General features: G+C 47.5%; 7 protein-coding genes across 7 annotated transcripts; 6 read left to right on the plus strand and 1 right to left on the minus strand.

The window, feature by feature from the left end:
- Window positions 1-216: 216 nt before the first annotated feature.
- HD556DRAFT_424747 (uncharacterized protein) lies at window positions 217-1,383 on the plus strand. Its single transcript, XM_041310562.1, has 4 exons — window positions 217-345; window positions 454-556; window positions 659-1,260; window positions 1,310-1,383. Exons 1-3 carry the CDS (start codon window positions 329-331, stop codon window positions 1,049-1,051), a joined length of 513 nt encoding a protein of 170 aa, XP_041160496.1. The 5' UTR covers window positions 217-328; the 3' UTR covers window positions 1,052-1,260; window positions 1,310-1,383.
- Window positions 1,384-3,841, plus strand: HD556DRAFT_425019 (S-adenosyl-L-methionine-dependent methyltransferase). Its single transcript, XM_041310563.1, has 13 exons — window positions 1,384-1,597; window positions 1,660-1,971; window positions 2,023-2,203; window positions 2,258-2,481; window positions 2,532-2,546; window positions 2,599-2,659; window positions 2,711-2,850; window positions 2,903-3,007; window positions 3,062-3,158; window positions 3,215-3,276; window positions 3,328-3,443; window positions 3,501-3,659; window positions 3,722-3,841. The coding sequence occupies exons 2-12, from the start codon at window positions 1,729-1,731 to the stop codon at window positions 3,580-3,582; spliced, it is 1,326 nt and encodes a 441-aa protein (XP_041160497.1). The 5' UTR covers window positions 1,384-1,597; window positions 1,660-1,728; the 3' UTR covers window positions 3,583-3,659; window positions 3,722-3,841.
- Window positions 3,842-5,315: 1,474 nt separating this feature from the next.
- HD556DRAFT_1308053 (S-adenosyl-L-methionine-dependent methyltransferase) lies at window positions 5,316-7,178 on the plus strand (the record flags this gene model as incomplete). The annotated part of the gene is made up of 11 exons (XM_041300083.1): window positions 5,316-5,558; window positions 5,609-5,789; window positions 5,845-6,068; window positions 6,123-6,137; window positions 6,189-6,249; window positions 6,301-6,440; window positions 6,498-6,602; window positions 6,657-6,753; window positions 6,810-6,874; window positions 6,924-7,060; window positions 7,097-7,178. 11 exons carry the CDS (start codon window positions 5,316-5,318, stop codon window positions 7,176-7,178), a joined length of 1,350 nt encoding a protein of 449 aa, XP_041160498.1.
- Window positions 7,179-9,046: 1,868 nt separating this feature from the next.
- Window positions 9,047-9,925, plus strand: HD556DRAFT_425414 (uncharacterized protein). Its single transcript, XM_041310564.1, has 2 exons — window positions 9,047-9,190; window positions 9,244-9,925. The coding sequence occupies exons 1-2, from the start codon at window positions 9,177-9,179 to the stop codon at window positions 9,746-9,748; spliced, it is 519 nt and encodes a 172-aa protein (XP_041160499.1). The 5' UTR covers window positions 9,047-9,176; the 3' UTR covers window positions 9,749-9,925.
- Window positions 9,926-10,261: 336 nt separating this feature from the next.
- HD556DRAFT_1205840 (uncharacterized protein) lies at window positions 10,262-10,516 on the minus strand (the record flags this gene model as incomplete). The annotated part of the gene is made up of 1 exon (XM_041296471.1): window positions 10,262-10,516. A coding segment is annotated over one exon (255 nt), but the record flags the coding sequence as incomplete, so codon positions are not given.
- Window positions 10,517-11,531: 1,015 nt separating this feature from the next.
- On the plus strand, window positions 11,532-13,342 carry HD556DRAFT_1369564 (uncharacterized protein). Its single transcript, XM_041302893.1, has 3 exons — window positions 11,532-11,678; window positions 11,739-13,140; window positions 13,195-13,342. Exons 2-3 carry the CDS (start codon window positions 11,750-11,752, stop codon window positions 13,214-13,216), a joined length of 1,413 nt encoding a protein of 470 aa, XP_041160501.1. The 5' UTR covers window positions 11,532-11,678; window positions 11,739-11,749; the 3' UTR covers window positions 13,217-13,342.
- Window positions 13,343-14,058: 716 nt separating this feature from the next.
- On the plus strand, window positions 14,059-16,769 carry HD556DRAFT_1519364 (uncharacterized protein). The gene is made up of 11 exons (XM_041309128.1): window positions 14,059-14,180; window positions 14,237-14,514; window positions 14,568-14,677; window positions 14,731-14,827; window positions 14,884-14,926; window positions 14,976-15,022; window positions 15,072-15,417; window positions 15,473-15,784; window positions 15,840-15,993; window positions 16,061-16,173; window positions 16,234-16,769. Exons 2-11 carry the CDS (start codon window positions 14,494-14,496, stop codon window positions 16,626-16,628), a joined length of 1,638 nt encoding a protein of 545 aa, XP_041160502.1. The 5' UTR covers window positions 14,059-14,180; window positions 14,237-14,493; the 3' UTR covers window positions 16,629-16,769.
- The last annotated feature ends 877 nt before the right edge of the window (window positions 16,770-17,646 follow it).

The raw sequence follows: 17,646 nt of genomic DNA on the forward strand, positions 1-17,646 counted from the left end.
ACGGTCTCGTCCCACCCTACGTCATGATAATATTCGTAGGATGATAGAATATGAGGAACGTTTGATGACGAACTCATGGAAAATTTTACACATGTTCGTCACAACACGAAAGGGAATATTATTTGCATGAGAAATAGGATTTGCGACAGCATTGCCGGATCCGGCTGATTCCGGCAGCTTTGCATTTGCTTGGTCTTTAGTACTCTTTACTCAAGCGACGATCAATAACTTACTGGATGGCACCGATTTGCTGCAGCGGCGCAACTGGATTTGTACAGTGGTAAGATGGTTCGGCAGGTTGTTGTCACGACCCTTTCGAGCACCTGCAATGTTTGCAGTAGCGATGTGAGTTGTCCGGAACTTGTTCCACGCGATCGGAATTGAGTGACGCAAGGGGACGGCGTCCAGCATGCGCCATCTTGCTTTACTAAGGGATGTTTTGTTGGTTTTTAGGTTTCCAAGTCACATCTCCGCAAGTACGGAGTTTTTCCAAGTTCTGCCAACGACACCCGTGACTAGGACGTTCTCGACGAAGTTGCTAAACCTCTCACGCCACGTACGTGTCCTTTGCTTATCTTATATTGACTCGTTGGAGATGCCAGCCTAGCGTTCTGAAGAGGGAAGAAACCTGATGGAATGCTCAAGCTGTTGTGTTTAGCTCTGTACTCTAAGACCCCGAGCTCCTGCGACCCCCGACCCTCGCCTCGATGTCTCCTCTTTGCACCCGTCTCGTCCTAGCACCTGCTCCTGTTGGCTGATCCCTGCACTGCGCTCCCTACTACATCGTATCTCTCGTGGAATCTTAATGGGCGTCCTTTTTATTATCCAGACTTTTTCCTTTACCCAGCCAGTTTCGACCGATGCTGATATTTCACACCGAGTTTCTAAATTCTACTGCTCCAATTTCGGGTGTTCCATTGGGCTCTCAGGTGGTCGCGATAGGTCCGCCCTCGACCTCTCCAGTCAATCACCAGCGATAACTTCTGGTGCACGTGACATTCGCATCATACTACTTGTGCTCGGAAACCGCTCCCAACATACATTAGTATGAACATTTTCTTACCTTCTACATGGTGGCCACGGAGTCTGCTAACTGACGCAGAAAATTATGTCGTCGGCGCTAGACAGAATATGGGTAGAAATTTCTCCCAAAGGCCAAGCGCCGCTATGAACACAACTCTGCCGTCAGCTAGCCTGGGTTCGCCTACTAATCGACCCCTAGTAACTGACATTTACATGTCCTGGAGCGGTCAACTATAAGTAAGTGTGGTGTTTTGATGACTATTGCCAGCTAATTGATGACGTGCAGAACCTCATAGCACAACAGGATGATATATTTTTACTGATTATGCACGTTGCGAATGCCAGCGTCATGACTGAACCTGGGCTGATCTACTTGCTTATATATAGACTTAATATGATGATATTCCATCCGCATTTCATCGGAATCCTGTCATGAACTTGAAAGTCAAGGAAATCGATTTCAACTTCCAATAAGAAACAATGGCATCCAACAAATCACAGCCTAGATGCGCCACGCGCTCAACTCGGGCAACGACCGGTGTCAGAAGCCAGGTCTTATGAGTGGTTAGACTAGGTTTGGGTTCAATCTTCTTCCATGAATACCCATCGTTGAATGTCTTTGCCACGGGAAAGCAGCTGGATGATGTATTTTGTGAGGGAATATAAAACCTGAATGACTGAGAGGGAATCAAGCACACTCCAAAAATGACGGAGCCGAATGAAGTCAAGGTTGAGACCCTCTTGAGCATCATCAACTCCTCCGCGCGCGAAGCAATGGCGGAATACAAGAACACTGGACATGGAGTCCCCGGTATCGACTCAGGCACCTTCCACCCCCTCGACTTCGCGACAGATACACTTACCCTCAGAAAGGCAATCAGGCTTCTCGAGGGTGCGTGCGAGCAATTGAACACAATACTGGCTCCCCCCCAACACACAGCATATAATGTAAGTGTCGATTATAGATGGCCTTATATATTTTGTTGCTCATCTTCCTAGCTTGTTAGTAATTACAATTGGGCGTGCATGGACGTCGCCGCGCAATCATGTATTGCAGACGTCTTGGAAAAATACCCGGAAGGTCTTGATGTGGATGCGTTGGCTGACGCAGTCAATCTCGACAAGATCAAGATCGCACGCATCTTGCGATTTCTGTCCCTCATGGGTTGTTTCAAAGAAGGTGATATGCATACTGTTGGTTGATAATTTTCTCTGAAGCCGTTGATGTACACAGTTAAGCGAGACGTATTCACAAACACGCGACTCTCCCTCGTGCTCAAGTCGACAAACAACGTTGGGTCTTGTATACGGAATCACCGAAGATGCCCCAAATATGCTGCGGCTCTCTATGAGACCATGACTGACCAAGAGTTTGCAAGATCGCACGAGGTTGAAAAGGCCCCTCGAGCATTTGTTCTCGGAAAACAAGGCAAAAACAACAACTTCTGGGAAATGGATGTAAGTTTCAGTTATCATACTGGCCTTTCATGCCTTAACAAATTGTATAGGACAAGTCACGTGAAGTGTGTGCGGATTCGTCCGTTCATGACTGACTGATGTGCTCACAATACACAGATATTTCACAGAAGCATGATAGGCCATTCTGAGGTCCATGGCTCGTATGCGGCGCTCCATTGTGAGAAATCAGCATTTTTCAATCGTCAGCATGACTAAAGCAGGCCATAAGATTATCCTTGGGACAATGTATCATCCGTGGTGGATGTTGGATCTGGAACCGGAACAGTGTCTATCCCTCTGGCAAAAATGTTCCCTCATCTCAAAATAATCAATCAGGATCTCCCGGAAACTATAAAGCTGTCAAGAAATGTGAGTCCAAACATCAGGTCCAAACGCAGTGGGGTTATATTTACATGATCAGATATGGGAGAAGAATGCTCCTGAGGTGCTGCTCGACGGGCGCGTAGAGTTCGTGACATTGAATTTCTTGGAGGAGTCGCCTATTGCTGGAAAGGATGTTTACTATGTAAGTGCCAAGTTTGTTCTCATTCAACGCGGGCTGCCCAATGATCTGATATAGTTGAGGAGCATCATTCACGACTGGCCGGACAATGAGTCAAGGCTGATTCTCAACAATATTCGCAAAGTAATGGGACCAAACAGCCGAGTGTTGATTCGTGAGTCAGCTGCGTTTCAAAGTGATGTTTTCTCCAGAATCAACGTCCTGTGATAGAGGATTACGTGCTCTTGCGCACATTCGAAGAGCCTGACGTAGGGGCTGACGAGTCTGCTGAGGTGAGTTTCGAGTTTGGCTTGACGGTGTGATCATGCATTCAGGACCATAAGGCGCCCGAACCTACATTATTGAACTTCGGTTGTAGCACAGCACACCAGCATGATATGACGATGTGGCTTCTTTTCAATGGCAAGGAGCGAACCTTGAACGAATTCAAGAACATTGGGCAAGTTCCTTCTATGCATGGATACGTTGATGATGTTTGATTTATTATGATTCGCAGGGCCAGTGCTGGCTTAGTGCTCACCCAAACCTATGATTTTGTGGGGACGATGCTCTTGGAGTTCAGAATCGCTCAGGACTGATGTCGAACACAATCTGCCATCAATGAAGTGGGATGCTCAAAGGGCATCAAAGTTTAGAACAACGGCAATGATTCAAGGTATTTCTGTGGAGTTGATAGCACAAGTCTATACTATGATGCTCATGCAAATTCGCTATGAGGTCAACATGAGGCAGACTCAGATGTGCATGTGAAGACGGGAGACTACGTGGGAAAACGGAAGCTAGCACTTACGGAATCGAGGGTCCAATTCAACAATGCACTCACCTTGGCTATCTCTTGTTGTCACCGCACCTCTTCTCGCCATCAGCCTCTTAGAACCCCTATCAGGTACCTGTTTCACTTTTCTCAAGGAAGTCCTGCTGCTTGCACTCTTTGCATAATACTTCATGCATCGAAGTGGATACAGTACACCGCGGCATCATTGATGGAGATTGTGGAGGAGATTGTACAATGCACGGTAGAAATAGAGAAGGTTTAGCCGGGAATTGAGACGAGAGCTTTGTTTTTCCAACGAGGCGGGATCCAGGGCTGACTGACTTTCGAGACGAGGGTCCGTGGAGTTTCCAACAATCTTGGTCTACAATCAGTATGCTGGTCGTCAGTGGCCTTGTAATATGTATTTGCGGCCGTCCCCATATCTCGTGCCCCCAGGTGTCTGAATCGCCCCTTCAGGGGTTTCCACAAGCTTCAGGGCTCACAGGCCGTTGCACCTCCCCTTCTGCACCAAACCGTGCTGCTCCTTCCCTCATGGGGAGTCTGTCCATTGTATTGCAAGGTTGATGTTTGGAGCTAAAGTGGGGATTGAGTTGAGGCGGGGGTGGTTATTTGGGAAGGAATCGTGCGTCCTGACCGCAGTCAGCCCACTCACATCATGACCGCTGGGCCAGGTGGATTTGCGTGCCTTTCCCATCAAGTGTTATCATGGCTGATCCACTCTCGATCCGCTGATAGCTTTCGGAGTGCCTTCATCATGCTTTTTGTTCACGTACTTGTAACCTGCAAATTGTACTCGCAACTACTAATACCCTCGCTTCAATCACACCCTTTGAATGTGACTAGATAACATGGCATTAGCGTGACCATAACGCGGTAACGGTCGGATCACACATTCCTAATCCGATTCGTCGATTCCAGCACTTCAATTTTGTCAATGTTCTGAACTTCTTCAGTCTTCTTCAACTCTCCGAGGGTCCCAAATCCGGCAGCAACGTTGTCAAGCAAGATACTCTCTGGACCGGCAAGGAGGTCGTCTGGATCACGAGGTTCGGTCGAGAGCGCACGCCGCAGGGCGTTTCAAGATCCTGTGCAATCTCGACGGTAATGCCAACCTCTTCACGAGTGTGCATGCGGGCTTCTCAGCCTCCGCGGCTTTTATGACGCTGTGGTGTCGAAGGTTTGCACGAATTTCACAAAGCCTTGAAGTGTCTCAAATGTCTGAGAGATTACACCATCGCGTGGATTGTGCTATGCCGAGATCAAAGAATGTGCACTCTACTTCACCTGTATGTTCTATCGAATTCAAACCAGATGCAAGTTACATCTCCGCGAGTCTGGGGTTCTGCCAAACATTGCCAACCTCCCTTCGCATGAGTTTTGGCGATGATCGGGCACAACCAATTTGGCACAACCGCTTGGTAAAACTTGTTTTGCCAATAGCACTAGTCGCTACCATGGGAAAGCAGTTGGATGATGTATTTTGATCAAGGCATATAAGACATGAACGACTGATGGGAAACACGCACACTCCGAAAAATGACGGACCCGAATGAAGTCAAGGTTGAAGCCCTTCTAAGCATCATCAATTCCTCCGCACGCGAAGCAATGGCGGAATACAAGAACACTGGACATGGTGTCCCTGGTGTCGACGCAGGCACCCTCCACCCCCTCGACTTCGCGACGGATACACTTGCTCTCAGAAAGGCAATCAGGCTTCTCGAGGGTGCATGCGAGCAATTGAACGCAATACTGGCTCCCCCCCAACACACAGCATACAACGTAAGTGCTGATTATAGACGGCGTTATATGCATTGTTACTTATCTTTTAGTTTGTTAATAATTACAACTGGACGTGCATAGACGTCGCCACGCAATCATGTATTGCAGACGTCTTGGATAAACACCCAGAAGGTCTCAGTGTGGATGCATTGGCTGACGCAGTCAACCTCGATAAGACCAAGATCGCACGCGTCTTGCGATTTCTGGCCCTCAGGGGTTGCTTTAAAGAAGGTGACATGCATACTGTCGGTTCACAATTATCTCTGAAGCCTTTGGTGTTATGCAGTCAAGCGAGACGTATTCGCAAATACACGACTCTCCCTTGTGCTCAAGTCAACAAACGATGTTGTATTTTGTATACGAGATCAGCGAGACAGTCCCAAATATGCTGCGGTTCTCTATGAAACCATGATCGACCAAGAGTTTGCAAGATCGAACGAAGTTGAAAAGGCCCCTCGAGCATTTGCTCTTAGGAAGGAAGGCAAAAACCACAATTTCTGGGAAATGGACGTAAGTTTTAGTTATCATACTGGCCTTTCATGCATGCCTTACCATATTGTGTAGGATGAAGCACGCGAAGTGTGTGCTGATTTTTCCGCTCATGACTGACCGATGGCTCACAATACACAGACATTTCACAAATGCATGATAGGCCATTCTGTGATCTATGGCTCGTATGCGGCGCTCCATTGTGAGAAATCAGCATTTTTCAATCGTCAGCATGACTAAAGCGGGTCATAAGATTACCCTTGGGACAATGTGTCGTCCGTGGTGGATGTTGGATGTGGAACCGGAACAATGTCTATTCCTCTGGCGAAAATGTTTCCTCATCTCAGAATAACCAACCAGGATCTCCCAGAAACTATGAAGCTGTCGAGAAATGTGAGTCCAGACATCAGGTTTACACCCAGCGAGCAATTTATATTTATATTTGATCAGATATGGGAGAAGAAGGCTCCTGAGGCGCTACTCGACGAGCGCGTAGAGTTCGTGACATTGAATTTCTTGGAGGAGTCACCTGTTGCTGGAAAGGATGTTTACTATGTAAGTGCCAAGTTTGTTCCCATTCAACGCGGGTTGCTCAATGATCTGGTATAGTTAAGGAGCATCATTCACGACTGGCCCGACGATGAAGCAAGTGTGATTCTCCACAATATTCGCAAAGTAATGGGACCAAACAGCCGAGTGTTGATTCGTGAGTCAGCTGCGTTTCAAAGTGGTGTTTTCTCTAGAATCAACGTTTTGTGATAGATGACTGTGTGCTCTCGCGCAAGTTCGAAGAGCCAGATGTAGGGGCTAATGGGTCTACTACTAAGGTGAGTTTCGAGTTGAGCTTGACGGTGATCATGCATTCAAAATCATAAGGCGCCCGAACCTACATTATTGAACTTCGGTAGTAACACACCTCACCAACATGACATGACTATGTGGCTTCTTTTCAATGGCAAGGAGCGAACCTTGAACGAATTCAAGAACATTGGGCAAGTTCCTTCCATGCCTGGGTGCATTAACGATGTTTGATTTGTTATAATTCGCAGGGCCAGTGCTGGTCTAGTACTCACCCAGACCTATGATCTTGTAGGGATGATGCTCATGGAGTTCAGAATAGCTCAGGACTGATGGCGAACACAATTTGTGATATTCTGTTCTCGTACTTTTACCCTCAATTGATCATCCCATGATTTAACGAAGACGATGACGACAAAGGAGACTTAGTCCTCTATCCACCCCGTTCCCTACAGTTGATACTGTAAGCCTCCCTAGTGATTCCATCAGAAGCCTCCGCCCCGGCTGAACAATATCTATTGTGTTCTTATCCTGTGAATCGTCTACGATATAGAGACTCTGCATGCTAATGCACTTTCTACTCTACTCACTGGTGGCAACGCTAGCAACTGGCCCAGAGACAGCTCTACAAGCGGTTCAATCCCGTGCGTTTCTCATTGTTTGCGATATCGCATTGTGTCGACCATTTCCAGCGAAACAGACATATTGGTAAGCAGCAGACGCTCGATGATTTTCAACACATGCTTTGGGAGGTAAAGCGGGGGGTAAAGCCACAGTCACAGTGTGTACTCGGACAGAGAACTGGTTTCGTTTGAATGTCAGAGATCTGGCCAGTCTGGGACAAAGTATGGAACATCGGCACCTCCGAATATTTCATCCTCTACCAATCGTGAAGGACATAGTAATAATCATCAACGTTCAAGTTGCCTGTGTACCTTTACGAGGAAGTTCACCCGGTTTACGGTTACCTTTACTAAATAACGTCTACACAGAGGCTTTTATTGATGTTCGGACCTGAAGTGTTACCTCATATGGAACTGAACAAGGCTCCAAGTTGGAACAGGGGGCACCGTTAGGTGTGTGAGACAGATTTCGTCTGATGTCAGTATAAGGCTGTCACGGTGGACATTTGGTATGAACTCGAGCCTCGAGGCGTGTGAGGCCTGCACAGCCCAGCGCTTGCACGTGATCAACCGAATCAAAATCGCCACACTCACAATTTGATCCATCATGCCTCAGGCCAGCCCATTATTTTCCTAGCAACGTATCACACCTGCTGTTCAAGCCTCTGGATCTTATCCGATAGAAGTTCTGTCATCTGCGTGCCATGCACAGCGCTCAGCACTGCACATCAAGTGATTTGAGATCTTTCTGTCAAACGCTCATACACTGGAACGCGTGTATGTCCACAATGCGGTACCTCACATAGTAATAGAAACATGTGAGCATGCCGCGGAACCCTGTCTCATAGCAAGGTTCGCGGGTACTGGCAGCGCTCATTTATGGTTTGATGCAGGTTCGTTGAATTCCCCACTGTCATGGCCAGGTTACCACAGCACTTTCGATTGAAGTAGACTGAAAATATTTTATCTCCACGACGTAAGGGTTTTGGAATCGGAGGGAGAGAAATGGTATCGCCGATTCTTGTGAATTCATACTTCAACTATTACGTCGGACCCACATCAGTACTGGCAGTCACTTGTCGGGTCTGGCCTCGTCGGTCTAACCCTGGTCCGATTGACACATCTCGGTATCACTATGATTACAGGTCGCCAGCTTCTTACTGAATTCAGGTCCCTCCACCATCCCGATTACCTCGGTACACTTGGCCCCTTCGAGACGTCATAACACGCATACGCAAGACATGATATGAATACCATGCCAGTCGCGTGGCTGCGCTGATCACATCCCCAATCGACGGATCAAAAACTTGATTTACCCGGTGCCACGAAGGCTTTCTCGGACCCTCGTCACATAGTTCACTCCATTCAACGTGAAATCGACTTGGTAACCCGGTCTCTTGTGTTGATCCGCTCTGGGTAACATTGGCATACTCACCAGTATCATTCATTCAACTTACTTGTTTGAAGGTTGCAACGGCACAGCGCGTAACCAATGTATCTCTTCCACCACCATTGTAACGAAATTTCACAAACCTGAGAGCTTAGTGGAAATCTGGCGATCCAAGCCAACGCTCGCGCCTCTTGTCGCGCTGCGGTGGGAACAGCGCCATAGAGCAGGCAAGTTAAAAGCGATAAATGCAACTCATTCTGCAGAACCCAGAAGACACATCAACCAACTCCACGTAAACCAACTCCTCTCTGATCCAATATGAACCCAGTTCGGTTCGTGATAACATTCTCTACCTTTTTTTGTGGCTCACTGTTATTTATTTTAGTTCGTCTGACAAGTCCATGGTCCAAGATATGCTCCTGGAATTCAATGGGGTGAATCCCATCCTGATCGCTCGGGATGCTCTGCATGAACATGATACCGAGGTCAGAGTGCACCCGTGTGACTGGAAGGGGGACTGCAGGATGCACATTCCTGTGGAGCTCAAGCAGGTTTCTAAACATCTCAAGCAACATCATGGTATCAGCACCAGTGCCACCAGCGGGGACACGCAAAAAATTACCTGTCTTTGGACTGGTTGTCTCGATACCCATACGAAACCAGGGAATATCTCACGTCATGTCCTGACGCAGCATCTTGGGGTACGATGGATTTGCTCGAAGTGTGGGTCTTCACTCTCGCGAGAGGATGCCTTTCGACGACATTCGCTCGAAAGTTTGAGCTGCCAGTCTGCGGAAGTCGTTGTTGACTACGGAGACGAATCACAGGTCATTGACCTAGTGTACATTGATGGAGGTTGGTCGGCTAGCCAGAACGTCATGTTGATATAGTCCTCGGTGTTACCTTACAGTGATATCCCTATTATTTTGTATTCCAACCTCATATGTATCTCCCTATAGCTCCTGTCCGTCATTAGTAATGTCCTACCGTATACTCCTACTTAGTTGATCTACAATATTTATACTGGAAATTATGTATTTTTTCCTTGGATCTCGTTGTGGTGTCGACCATTAAATTATTCGAACCAAGGTACTAAAATTTCAGTCCCATTCAACTACCTTCCAAGGCCTGAATTTGACCCCTACAATTTGAGTCATTTTGCTTGCTTCTATATGGCAGTGCGTTGGAGGGATAGAAGTTGATATAAGCCTGGGTTCGGCAGTACATACGTCCACGGATCAATATTAAACTAAAGTGATAAAACTGGGTACACACACATGACGATACTGAAGTCCTCGGTAATGTGCGTAATAAGCTGTAAGAATGTATGGCAGAAAAATCATGGCCACGACAGACGACAGCGTTTGGTAGGAGCACCATGGGATTCGGTTTGGATTCTTTAGGTGGCGCAGTTCAGAATCTAACCGAGCAAATGTCTTTCCACAACTACCACATTCCGTTTTGTTGTCCAAATGAACTGCAACGATGTGCCGCGATATGCTCTCCTTCTTCATTTTCTTCCCGCAGCCCTCCCATCGGCATGAAGTCCTATCTTTGTCGCCGCCAGGTTTCACACCGTGGTGTAGTTGGAGGTGTTGCGCCACTTCGGACTTGTCGACAGTCAGAGCAGAGAAGCAGGACCCACCATCCCAGCCGCAGAAGCTTGAGGTGTCATTCATATCGTCCATCAATAATGTACAGTCACTCTTTCTCTCCTCCGGCCACGATGGTGTAGGTGAATGAAGATCAACTCCGCTGCCAAAACTAGATAGATAATCAATGTTACCGCCGAAGTTCTGCGCGCGAGGTTGTATGTCATTGAATGATGGTTCGATATGACAATCGTTGGCGTGCCCATTCGCCCACTGACATGCGTAATCGCAAGATAGACTCCCATTGGAAGATGATGTGGCAGGCGACTGCGGGAGAGCATGGGGACTCCACGTGTGGGATGAAGCGTCATCCATGGGGTCATGGAAAGCTCTGGAGGGAAGCTGTTGGGAAACTCGGGAAAAGGTTCCTGGTTGAATAAATATTCAGGCCCGCTAAGATAAGGTGCATCCATTCCAAGAGGTGTGTGGATCCATTCTGTTGTCTGTATCAAGAGCGGTGTGTGGATGGCTCATAGAGGACCGGACCCGAACCGAGCTGCGGCAGCTTTAGTTGTTAAGTCGAACAGTGGCGATAGATTTTTAAGTTGCGTTGCCTGCCAAGCCTCGCTTTGTTGAAATCATCGTCATCGGCACGCAGGTTTCAAATCGCCAACCTTGCCTCTCCAGGCTCTCCTTGCCTTCGGTTGAAGAAGATTTCCATTAAACAGGGACGCCAGGAAAGGCACGCTTCAAGTTCATTCATCATATAGTATCGGGGCCGGGAACTATGACTGATATGCCAGTGGGGCATCTTATCACACAATAAAAGTTCGATTTGACGCCATGTAGTAGATATGGGGTAATCGGTAGGAGATTGATACCTACCGCCGACCGGTGACTGTGCTAACACTGCTGCTAGCGCTTCGCTGAGCCCCCTAGATATGCAGCTATGCCTCTTCGGGCCTCTCTATGTAAAATGTATTTAATAGGACGGTGAGTCGGTGACCCACCCTCCATACTTACAACTCGGACCCACCCATCCTTCTCATTCTATTGAACTCGAGGATTATCACAACTTTTCCTCCAAGACTTTGAGTTTTACTGTGAGTTGCAATACTTCATCCTTCGACGCTGAACCCGAATCTAACTCTTCAAAATGTATTGACAGGAATAAGTCTTGTGCGAGCTCTAGTGCAACCTTCATTTTTTGAATTCCAGCGACACATATGTGGGTGTTGGGACCGCAATCTTCTTGAACGAATGCTACTAAAGTTCCTATCTTTTGCAGTACAGCAGCACATGAATTGGGTTTTGGTAACCATAGACAACAGTGCCGGCGCCAAGCTGTGGTTCAGCGATGGCCAGCCCATCGGAGCAATCCGTGGCGGGTGCGAGTCGAGTCACAGGCTGATCATTGACAAACAAGGTTTCATCGATATCACTGTACCCTACTCAGTACTTCCATCTATCGTCGACCTGAACAACACGGTCGCCATCTGCCCAGAAGATTCGGTGAATATCAACCTCACAATCCCCGGGGATGGTTCTTTCTCGTTCTCAATCACTCCATCTACGTCCGTTCACAGATCTGTCTTGACGGGGACGTTAAAGCCACTGCCAGAGGTGTCGGATGTTGATGTATCATTTTTCGACAAGATGATGGACTTGCACTATGTGCCATACCAAGACGTACCAGACGCGCTAGGCAGGGACGTAGAGGAGATCAAAGCTTTAGGGTTACGCCATTTTCCATTCTCGCCACACAGCTTTCAGCTGGCAATGGCGGTGTATGACTGGACGACTGCATCATTTGCGCGCATGGTGCTGATGAAAATATTCGAGTATAGTAGTATCCCAACCACGCCGTATCCTCTTGACTCTCCAAACATCGCAACCGCGATCTGGAAGTCAAACTGGGGCTCGTACGTTCCAGGCAACAAGGCCTACATGAATTCTTTTATGATGAAGCCCGCATCCACGTTGCAAGACGTTCAGGATCAGCTTCGCGACGTCAAGGCTCTCCTGCAGAAGTTTAGTGCCGTTCAAAACCGGTTACTCAGTGCTGCTTTTGCGGCGATGCCTCGCACATCCGTCTTTTATGCGCCTCAATTATTCAGCGGGCAGCTTGACATATCCCAGCTCAGTCTCGATTACTTCGGCATCGAGATGCTAGAGTGCCCCCTCAACGCCGGGCCGACTAGCAAGTCGCTTGGGGTGTCTTTGGAGGCAGCGATGGCAACTTTCGTCAAGGTGGGCAGCACTATCACAACCAAGATGGTCTGGAGCTTTGCGGATTCGATCGATATCGCAAAACATTACCAAAATGGCCTTATAGTGGTGGTCAACCCTCCCGACAACGACTCGTGGGTCTGGGATGCGGCAAGCTATATCACACCGCTCTCGGATGATCCTGAGAAGAATGAGTACACATTCGCTCCAGGGACGTCATTCGTTGTGGAGTCACTAGACGTACGGGATATTGATGAGGATGAGAGGAACAAGTCCGTTCAGTTTCTGACTCTGAAGTTGCATGCTCCTGGTTCCGTTCGCGATGATCGGACCACGCAACTTCCGAGTCGGCCTCCACTCAATAATATACCTGCGCGCCGTTTTAGTGGCCCCAAGTTCAATCACCATCTCACAAATAAGACGGGTGGAAGACGATGTCATTGTGTTGATGATGCTGAAAGGTATGTGACAATGTTTATTGTCTACGGTTTCTGCTAATAAGTTTGGACCACAAGAATGAAAGGTCAGGATAAGTAGGATGTGCGCTTGACATTTGAGGCTCTGAAGTACCAATTCAATGACAGAGTATTGTACATGTAGTGTTATATTTGCAAGTGATATACTTCGAGCAGCTGGATCCCTCCATCTCGCGTGGCCAGCCCTTGAGTCGATGTCACCAACGATTACATTTCTGCAGGTGATTTTTTTTCGGAATCCACTCGTTCCTTGTTGATTCTGCATTAGAGATACAAGCACCAGGAGTCTGGCCAACTTGGACAAGCAATGTGCGAATTTAAGGATGTACATCAATGTCACATCCATTTAGTAAGTATAGCTGGTCATTGATCATATTTCCGACACACCCTCATTTCGAAGCCTTGATATTGCTCGTCTTCGGTGTAACTCGACGGTTTACGAACTACCATTTAAAATGGCTTAGTTGAAGTTGTAAGTCTGGAAGATGGTTGCCTCCGGATTCCTGCCGCAGGATACAGGCAATTCATTTGTGAGTGTTCGTAAGTTATACTTGCTATAAGAGCAACTTTTCCAGCATGTATACTGCACATACAGTATCAGTAACGATTCCACTTCTGAAGAGGAAGAGGAATACTTGGATGATGTAACCCCCGACGGCATATACCTGATTTTCCGAAGTGACATCGGGAGCAGCCCTGGCTCTGGCTTCGATTTTGTCAACCGTTCTTGTTTTCCATGCATGCTACATTTCACTAAGCAAGAAGTTACTGAATCATGCCTTCCCAGGGAGCGCCTTTACTCAGTGTTCGACACGCCGAATTCCAGAGCTCTCGGGTTTGCCGAGACTGCGGACATGTAACTGCGGACCCTTGAAAGATGAAGGTTTTACCCTTCTTGACATCTGATGTTACATAAATATCTCAAGTACCTCTGTTTTTAACGATCCTTTCACCAGTACCTGGCAATCTGCATACGGGAACGAGGGATTTCCTCTTTAACTTTGTGTTGGTTGTGCCCATGTCACGTACGTGTTTCCACGACTGAGCTGACATCGAATCACTGGCGGATGTATATGTCTAGTAGTCATTCAAGGCCCTTGTAAGTACTTTGGTGAGGTGAGGGCGCTGACGTATTGATACAAAATCACCGGCACTCTAGCAGAAGCCTTGGTGACGTATTCTGAATTGGTTTGGGAAGTGTTCTTGCATAGATTTGCAATATCGACGCCTTAAGTGAGGCTTCACTTTCATGCATGTGTTCAGACGCGTCTAGTACAAACGCTCAGACAATCGGTGAACAAATATTGTCGATTTCTTATACACATCCACTAGCGTTCGATGGCCTCGCAGATACCAGAGGTTGGTCATTCAGTAGATTCGCTAGCAGGACTGACATCAATGTTACTGTGCAGCATGCTCAAATCCTTGTCGTCGGTGGAGGTCCCTCTGGCAGTTATACTGCCTCGGCCCTTTCCAGGGAAGGCCTCAACGTCGTTTTATTGGAGGCTGCCCAGTTCCCTCGGTAATACACTTGTCAAAAGTGTTCAAGCATCCCCCTTGACGATTATCATGTAGGTATCACATTGGGGAAAGCCTAATTCCTTCAGTTCGTCATTACCTGAGGTTCATTGATGCGGAGCAAAAGTTGGTCAAGATGGGTTTCAAGCACAAGGTACGATCAAAGCGTTCTCGGATAATAGGGCCCAAATAATATATTATCATTAATAGCCCGGAGCTGCGATAAAGTTTAATCAATTTAAACGGGAAGGATGTGAGTGATAGCAGCAATTGGCCCAAGAGACACACTCACCTGTTTCCAGACACGGACTTCGTTGCACTTGGGCATACTAACAGTTCATGGAACGTAGTATGTACTTGACATCTTTTCCTTCCTTGAAAATCAACGCTCCAGTTAGGTGCGCTCGACATTCGACAAGATGTTGCTTGACCACGCAACATCCTGCGGAACAAAGGTGTTTGAACAAACGAGTGTGAAATCCTTCCGCTTCTCCCCAACCGAGTCTTCCAGGCCTGTGGCTGCTGAATGGTTACGTGCTGCAGATGGAAAAACCGGAGTGATTTCATTCGACTGTCTTGTTGATGCATCCGGACGCTCAGGATTGATGTCAACCAAATACTTACGCAACCGTCGTTTTAACGCATCATTAAAGAACATTGCACTGTGGGGTTATTGGGTGGGAGTCAATACATATGGCACGAATACCCAAAGAGAGGGTGCCCCTTGGTTTGAGACACTGGGAGGTACGCATCGTGTTGTCAATGTTGTCAATGCGATAATTGAGCCAATGTACACCAGATGAATCCGGCTGGGCTTGGTTTATTCCTCTACACGATGGAACAACTTCCATCGGCGTCGTTATGAATCAAGACATTCATAACGAGAAAGTCCGTGCCTTGAAAGGCAAATCTCTGGAATATCGCTATCGGCTTTCTATAACCCTCGCTCCAACACTAGTCAAGCTCATCGGAACTGGAAAGATGGTACAAAAGGAGACTACAGGGGGGCAACCTGGGCAGCTTGACCTATTGGTAAGATCAGCGTCTGACTTCAGCTACTCCGCTTCGAGCTACGGGGGACCTGGCTTTCGTTTGGTCGGGGACGCTGGTGGTACGAATTTGCATATTTCCCTTGTATATGACGAAGCTGATACACGAGTCTTCAGCGTTCATAGATCCATTCTTCTCCTCCGGGATACACCTCGCAATGACCTCCGCATTATCTGCAGCAGTATCTATATGTGCCGCAGTCCGAGGAGATTGTTCAGAAGTCGAAGCAGCTGCATGGCACACGAAGAGGTTTTCGTTGAGTTACACAAGGTCCGTCCATAAGTAGATGGATTTACTCTTGCTGATCAGAGTTCCACGTGCAACGTAACCTGTATAGATTCCAGATAGTGGTGATGAGCGCCTATCAACAGATACGAACGACGGATCTTGATATCCTGAGCGATATTGACGAAGATAATTATGATCGAGCATTCGCTGCCATTCGACCAGGTACTACTATCATTGCATGGTATGGCCAATGTCAAAGATGCTGACTTTATTGCCGCACAGTAATCCAGGGTGCATCGGAGATGGGGAGCCGGTTGAGTGAGAAAGAGCTTCAGAGTGCACTGGAGTTCTGCGGCAAGTGCTTCAGTCCCACGTCGCCTGGGCACCTTGCACCCGCTTCGAAAGAAGCTCTTCCAAAAGATATGTTCGATGTTACAGCCCCACTCATGGATCCGCACGTTATTGAAAGCATTATCTCGAAGACATTCGACCATACGAATCCGACAGGTGACCAGGACTTCTGTGGACCTGAGGAAGACCTGAAACTCGCTCTGGACCAAATCAACAGCCGAAGAGTCGTGCATCGAGAGTATGCTATCAATAATCTCGAGGCTGAGGACTTGAATGGCTTTGTGGTGAGGTTACAAAGAGGACATCTTGGATTGATGCGCACGTAGTTAACTCGGAGGATGACATCGATGATTGGTCAGGTTTGTTGTCAACGGAGTCACGGTGATCGTGGAGGGCCTCTGCAGAGTGACGTACACAGTGTACATAATTCAAGGTCACGGTGTACCGCAAGTTAAACCACAATAATTGAAATTCTTGACTCGATCATCATGCATCATGGACTGAAACACGATTCGGCTCATGTCAAGCTCATGTCGAACCTGTTCTGGCAGCATTACAATAAGCCACCTACTGCTACAGTGCTAGAAGGCCCAACACAAACCAGCCGTCTATTACGCCCAGTTGAACTACGTGTCAGTGCAAACGAACATTCACTGCCAGCATCCCGTTATGTGCTGTCTTATTATCTGCCATATGATCTGCCTGGAGGGAGACAGGTTCAACCAAGCTTTGGTTGCAGCAAGTACGTTGCCAATTTCCGAATCTCCCCAAGGCTTCAATGGCAAAATGGAAATCCATATGATCCCAAGATTTTCCGAGTCATGACAATGCCACACCAAGCTTTGACAACCTATGCTTGAAAACCAGAGCATAGTCATAACTTGGGTGGAATTGAACGTGCCAGATATATTCCACCATTCTCACCTCCCGTCGTCTGGTTGTCCAGATTTGCCATCAGACGTCAATGCGCTAGGAGTCTTCAAGTAGCAACACTTTAGGATCTTGGTCTGTGCATTAATGACTGTGACTATGACAGTCCTCGGTACGGTTTTGATTTATGGCGTGCTTCGCCATTGACTCGGAGCTGATTCATTTCTTCAAGCTGGATACAGGCCAAGGACTGCCATGCCATGCCAGAAGCGTTCAAGTTCATGGGTTCTATGCTATATCCATCTCATAGGGCGAAATGTTTCCTTGGTTAGCGTTGCCATTAGAATCATTTTTTATTTCGTGCCAGAACTCAATACGGTAGGCAATCTACTTGATTGTGACGCTATCTAACATGTCCTGGTGATCATCCAGATATCCAGGTAAATCGTTTAAACGACCACCATGCGGCTGTCG

Source organism: Suillus plorans, assembly GCF_016647745.1.
Source record: "Suillus plorans strain S12 chromosome Unknown HD556scaffold_26, whole genome shotgun sequence".
Lineage (NCBI taxonomy): Eukaryota > Fungi > Basidiomycota > Agaricomycetes > Boletales > Suillaceae > Suillus > Suillus plorans.